Genomic DNA, 6,706 nt, shown 5'->3' on the forward strand with positions numbered 1-6,706 from the left:
ACTGGAAGTTTGATTAAGAGAATGGTACACGACATTTCATATCATTCAAAGAGTTTCCTCATAATTTTTCAAAGCCCTGATCAGAAAGATTACTATTTACGATCGAGTTGGCAATATTTCACCCATCTTTCGGCGGTGGTCAGGTTAACTTATAAATTGATAATAAAGAATGAGGCAAATATGAACATACCTATATCTCCAAATGTTCCCCAAAGACCAACAAAGGTCAATGTTAATAAAATAATATTGGTTTACAAATATCAAACACTATTGTTTTAATTGTTAATTGTGATAAGTACAGACAATCATTTAAACCTATTTTAAAACTGTTAAAGAGTACCAGACAATTTATATCTTGTCAATACCTGATCATTCTATTTTACATGTTTTAGGAAAAATCGCTTCATCTATCAATTTATTCTGTCGTATTTTATCGTTATATAAATCTTGTATAGTGTTACAGTTTTATTTTTTTAGGCACTGATACGATTTCCTGTGGATTTGAAGCTGGCCAAAACTGTCTCTTTACAAATTCCCCTACAAACAACTATGACTGGATCATACGCTCGGTAAACTAATGATTATTTCAGTATACATGTACATGTACTTTATGATTCAGTTGTTGCTTAAAATTCTAATGGATTTCTGCTGGATAATCTTCACATAGAATTTTAAAAAATGGAAATGCGAGTTCACCTAAGTTTCAGTACTAGTTTATATTTGCATATGCTACCTTGCAATACATATTTTTTAAACTGCGTTATAGTTAAATTTTATTAAAAATATTGTATTTAACTAAATTGGACAAAGGTATTTCAATTGAAAAATCTAGAATTACATTGTATGTTCATAAATCATCAGTAGCCGAGATATTTTTTCGTTAAGTTTTTTTTCTTAAATTTGTTTAAATTACATCTGAAGACCTCATGAAGTTGCAGACGAGCTGTCATACCTGTTTGACAAAATTCTCTGACGTTTCCATTTTACAGGGTAGCACGCCGTCTAGCGGGACGGGTCCATCTGGAGCTAAGGTGGGAACACAATATATGTACGCAGAGGTTTCCAGCCCCGTAGCACAAGGAGATAAATTTCAACTTGAAACGCCTTTAATTTTAGGTATACAAAGGTTCTGTAGAGAAACTATTTAAGTATTTAAGTCAAAAATGTTAAAATAAAAATACGGCGATTACATGCATCTTCCAATTGTATATTCTCAGTATTGTTACTTCAATTTCCTAGATTAAAATTATGGCGCATCAAATGAAACAGTTATTTTTAATGTTTGATGTTACAATATTTATCATATTAAAAATAAACAGGATTCGGATATACATTATTTTGCACTTTCTGTTATCTTAAGCTATCCCAAGATGCATGTCTTTCTGGTATCACATGAGTGGTGGTTCTGTTGGGACACTGAATATTTTACGAAATGGAAACCAGGTCTGGACCAAATCGGGAAGTCAGGGAGACCAGTGGATTAAAGCTGAAGTTGATATTGCTGACACTGTCAATTACAAGGTAAAATAATTGGATTATACTGAAAACAATATCGATGGCATGTATAATCTAAATAATCTAAATAATTCTCCTCTTTGATGAATTTTGCAAGATTTCAATAAAAACACAGTCAAGTATTAATCCAAGAATGAATAAAAAATTAATTCTCTACTCAACAGAAAAAGTATTTCTATTTACATATAATAAATATAGTTTTCATTGCGCAATATTTCGCTCATCATAGTAAAATGAAGAGTATTTACTGTTTTAAAGCAACTTTTTTCACTTGATTAATAAAATTAAACAAAATTAAGCACTTACAGGTCTAAAATGTAATTAAAATTTTACATAACTGAATTTTTGACCGATTTTGCAACTGATAGGTAGGTTGACGTCGTTATAGTGTGTTTTTGACGTTATGATAAACTGAAGCTCTTAAAGAAAGAGGTAATAAAAATGTTATTAAATAAAAAGTAATAAACATACGCTCTTGAAGTTTACTACACGGGATTTTGATAATCTCTTCATCATATTTTATTATTTTTTGTGTAAATCCTATGCATGCGTCATATTTTGTAGCACTCTATAATAACAGAAAAATTCGTTAATTTTTGGCCTTTTGAGATGCCCCCCTCTGGTAACAAGACGGTAGAATTTTGTGTTTCTTACACATAATGTACAAGATAGTTTTACTCATCATATGGTATAGTTTGAGCAAAAACACTATTGTAGTATTTGTATAATTTGCTATAAAGTGCTAAAAATTGGCACTTTCCTATATAATCCTATAGTAAATGTACCTGTATTTTGAGATGGTCCCTTAGAAATACCTGGACGGTAGATTTCGCCCAAACTTTGCATGTACACTAAAGTTAATGTCAGTTATATATTGTTTAAAAATGAAGAGTTTTGCTATTGTAGTTTTCAGGCAATAAAACCATAGTCGGCCCCCTTAAATACATGTACTCTTATTCTGAAACAATAGATTAATTTTAGAAAATCAATGAAATATAAAAGAAGCCATGAATTTGCGTCAATAAATTGGTTAAGGACTGTTTTTTCCTTAGATAATTTCAAGTTGTAATTTGTATATTATAAATTCTGAAATTATGTATAGTATAATGAAGAGAAACGTAGAAAAGATGCATTAAGAAAAAATTAAAAGAATAGAAAAAATGCGGGACTCTTACAAGCAATCACCAATTTTACACTCTAGCATTAAAATCAAGTCATTGATATTGAATAGATAAAGAGCCAGAGCACGTTTGATAGGCATTTTCACCTACTCTAGTAGTGATTTCTCAAATATATTGTTTAACCAAACATTTGTCATTTTATCTTAGTGTATACATTTATAGAACCTGAAAGCACACAATGATGTTTTAATGTTTATAGTTCCCTCATATGATAAATCTGAAAACTGTTCAAGCAGTTTGTATGGATTATATACATGTAGTAGATAATGAGGTATCCACTAATTGATGACCAACTGCTGCCAAAGGCCACCCTTAACCAGAAAAACAACTTTTGAATAATTTTATTTGGATATGACTACACTTCATTATATTTGAATAATTTTGTTTTAAGACGGTCTTCGATCGTATTGAAAATGATGAAAATATTTGTTCAATTTGCTTCCCATATTATCTTACGATTTGGAAATCTGTCTTTTTATCCACCTGAGTTAAATGGCTTGGCGAAGTGGTATGATTGCTTAATCGTAAATACTAGTATGGTGATTGCGAGCTCAACATCCACATTTTTTTTTCCATATGTACTTTTTTCTTTGAGTATATTGTGCTTTATAATACACATGCTTACATAATTTCAAAAAGTTTTAAAAACATTTTACACTTTTATTGGATTTTTAAAATCTTTTTTCTCAGAATTAAAATACTGAATAAATAAATTGTCGATGGACATACATGTACTTGGAACTATGAAAATACAACACTGGACCACGAATTCTATTATATACAATGTATTTACAAAGGTATATCTATAGAGATACTTGTACACTGTAAGTGATTTCCTTTTAAACTCTTTAGTCGGTCGTGTCCTCGGTAAGGCAGCTATGGCTCTTTAAGACAGATCCCTAAATCTTAAGATTAGGGGGGGGAAATTAAATTACTTTTTAAAATCATTTTTTAGTATGAAAACTACCTTTATTTAAACCAAAATTATCTAAATATAATGAAGTGCAGCCACAAATAAAATTATTCAGAAGTTATTTAATTTTCTGGTTCAGGGTGAACTTAATTAACTCAATAATTTTCATATTCCTACTATAATATTAAATATCATTTTTGAGTGATTTGGTTTAACGCATGTAGAAATTAAGACTGCATGACGAAGGTTTGTTAAACGGTCTAAAATATCACTACTAGAGTAAGCGAAAATGCCTATGAAATGCGCTATGGCTCTTTATGTTAATAACTTTGAAGCAGAAATGTGGACCAAAATATGCCGAACAAATTGCCAACTTTGCGTTAAACAATAACTCAACCAAATAAATAAAAAAGGAAAGGCCCTTTCTCAATTTCTATTTTTTTGTACCGTTTTTTTTGGTGGGGATGTAATTTTGGCCTATTTTGGCAATTTTTAAAAATTCACCATAATAAAAACCGCTAAATTCAGTGTGTACATGACTTACGTTTGTGAGCTTCCCCATTTTTGAATGATTGTTACGGCGGATCACCGGTAAATAAGTCAATAAACAGCTTTATAGATATATCCATACTATTGCGATATATTTGGGAAAAAAACCCACAAATATTCAGTTCTATATATTTCTTTTTTTTAATTTGGATTTCATCACTGCCAAACGTTTTACTCCAATCGTTCCTAAAGTAATAAAAGCCAGGTTTGTTTAACAATGGCTTCGAGTCATCTGTCATTTAAAACGGCACACTCGTGGCCATTTATTCAACAACTGATGTTTTTACTCTACATGTACTTGTTATAATTAAATATCTGAATATCAATTAACACATATGTGTGAAAATATTGCGATTGGGATGGGTTTTTTTCTGTAAAGAACAGCGCTTGGAATGCATTGTCAGCAAAACGTCGCAAACTGAAACATTAAAATACAACACAGATTTGAAAATATGTATAGATGTAACCTATATATAAACTGATTTTGCATAGAAAAAATAAGTTCGTGGCCTACTTTCACTTTTAAAATGAGTGAAAAGGGTATTTACTCAGTTGTGTAATGACCATTTTTGTAGCGGTCACTAAACAATCTATGAAATTCAAGACAAGATTCGTTTGATTAATTAGGTCACATTTGAAGCTATCCGTGGGAGTTCATGGCAAGGTGACATTGCCATAGATGACGTTGTATTATCGCCAACACCTTGTGGTAGGTTTCTGTTTACTTATTTATCATATCTCACTTGATAAAATCCAACTTATTTTGAAACCTGAAAAATCTTACCAAACCGCATAGATCTATTATTACGTGTATGTCATTTTTTTCTCTCCAAGTATTATGCTGTATATAAAATATTTTTACTTTAATTGGTAAAATTCAAAATATTTCAAATGAAAAAAAAACTACTTGCAAATATAAAGGTATATTATTTTTTAATGTCACTTTTACTATTTAATGGTGTATTAGATAAGATGAGGTCTGAAAAAAATATAGATATCAATTTCTAAGATATATTATATTAAGGTCAACCATCAACTCCACAACCAAGTACACAAGCACCAACTACTCAACAACCAACAACCCGCCAACCAACAACACAACAGCCAACAACGCAAGCGCCAACTACACGAGCGCCAACAACGCAGGCACCAACAACTCGCCAACCAACAACGCTACAGCCATCAACACAACAACCAACAACTCGTCAATCGACGTCACAACCAATTACAACTAGGCCTACAACTACTCAGCCAAACCTCCACTGTACCTTTGAAGATAATACTTGCTTCTTGCAAGATATAAGTTCAGATTCTTTTGACTGGACGATTAAATCAGTAAGTAATACAGGTCCATTGTATCAGTAATACTGGATAAGATCAGTAAGTTATACAGGTCCATTATATCAGTAATACTGGATAAGATCAGTAAGTAATACAGGTCTATTGTATCAGTAATACTGGATAAGATCAGTTAGTAATACAGGCCCATTATATCAGTAATACTGGATAAGATCAATAAGTAATACAAGTCCAATATATAATTAATACTGGATAAGATCAGTAAATAATACAGGTCCATTATATCAGTAATACTGGATAAGATCGATAAGTAAATTTATGTCCATTATATCGGTAATACTGGATAAGAAAAGTAAGTAATATTGAGCTATAATAACAGTTAGTGATATTGGATGTTAATATAAATAAGTAATACTGGCAAAAACTCTATCAAGTTATCATTAATACGAGGTGATTAAATATCAGTAAGCAATACTGAATGTTAATATAAGTATTGCTATCTAGAAGACAATAACAGTTTATAATTCTGGACAGTAAGATCAGTAAGTGATACAGGACTAATTCATATTTAAAACCAGATAAAATTAGTAAAAAAAAATTATGAAAACGTCTAAGAATTGGCACATTTTTGACGTATGTCATTGTGACGTAGGAAACCCAGGTTATATGATACATAGTATTTTTTAATCCAATCAAATAACACGTTTCAAACAAACCAAATTATATCAATGTTAAACTTGATAAGACGAGTAAGTAAAACTAGATCATTATTTCAAAAATTAAAACTAGACAATTATGTAATAATTAAGTATGATACTAGATTACAGGAATGGTATTTATATGTTTACTCTTTTTAGTAATAAGTGTTGTAAATTTGATACACAATAAACTGTTTATGATGTGCTATTTCAGGGAGGTACACCATCACGTGGAACAGGGCCATTGTCTGCTTATGAAGGAAATATGTATTCTTACATAGAAGCAACAGGAAAAGCCACAAATGCAGAAGCCAAGCTTCAAAGTTCAGATATTGCAACAAGTAAGTTTTTTGTAGGTCTTTTGCATCATTGAGTGATCTGACACAAAATAATCTTTCAAGTCTGCTGTCATTTGTGTGTTGTCTGTTTTACAATTAATGTTTTCGCTTTTGCCTTTGTCTTTGTGCATTAATTAAGTCAAATGTGAAATTTTTATGCTGCCTGTAGATGTTCTATTTTTCTGTTAATTATAAGTAACTCTTTCTGTTAAT

General features: G+C 30.7%; 1 protein-coding gene across 1 annotated transcript; it reads left to right on the forward strand.

The window, feature by feature from the left end:
- Nucleotides 1-477: 477 nt before the first annotated feature.
- Nucleotides 478-6,507, forward strand: LOC134251948 (MAM and LDL-receptor class A domain-containing protein 1-like; the record flags this gene model as incomplete). Its single annotated transcript, XM_062734361.1, has 6 exons — nt 478-569; nt 990-1,116; nt 1,361-1,521; nt 4,786-4,867; nt 5,183-5,493; nt 6,370-6,507. Coding segments are annotated over 6 exons (911 nt in total), but the record flags the coding sequence as incomplete, so codon positions are not given.
- Between the last annotated feature and the right edge of the window lie 199 nt (nt 6,508-6,706).

The sequence above is a fragment of the Saccostrea cucullata genome, unplaced genomic scaffold, assembly GCF_032062105.1.
Source record: "Saccostrea cucullata isolate Sc308-1 unplaced genomic scaffold, CSIRO_AGI_Scuc_v1 ctg19093, whole genome shotgun sequence".
Classification (NCBI taxonomy): domain Eukaryota; kingdom Metazoa; phylum Mollusca; class Bivalvia; order Ostreida; family Ostreidae; genus Saccostrea; species Saccostrea cuccullata.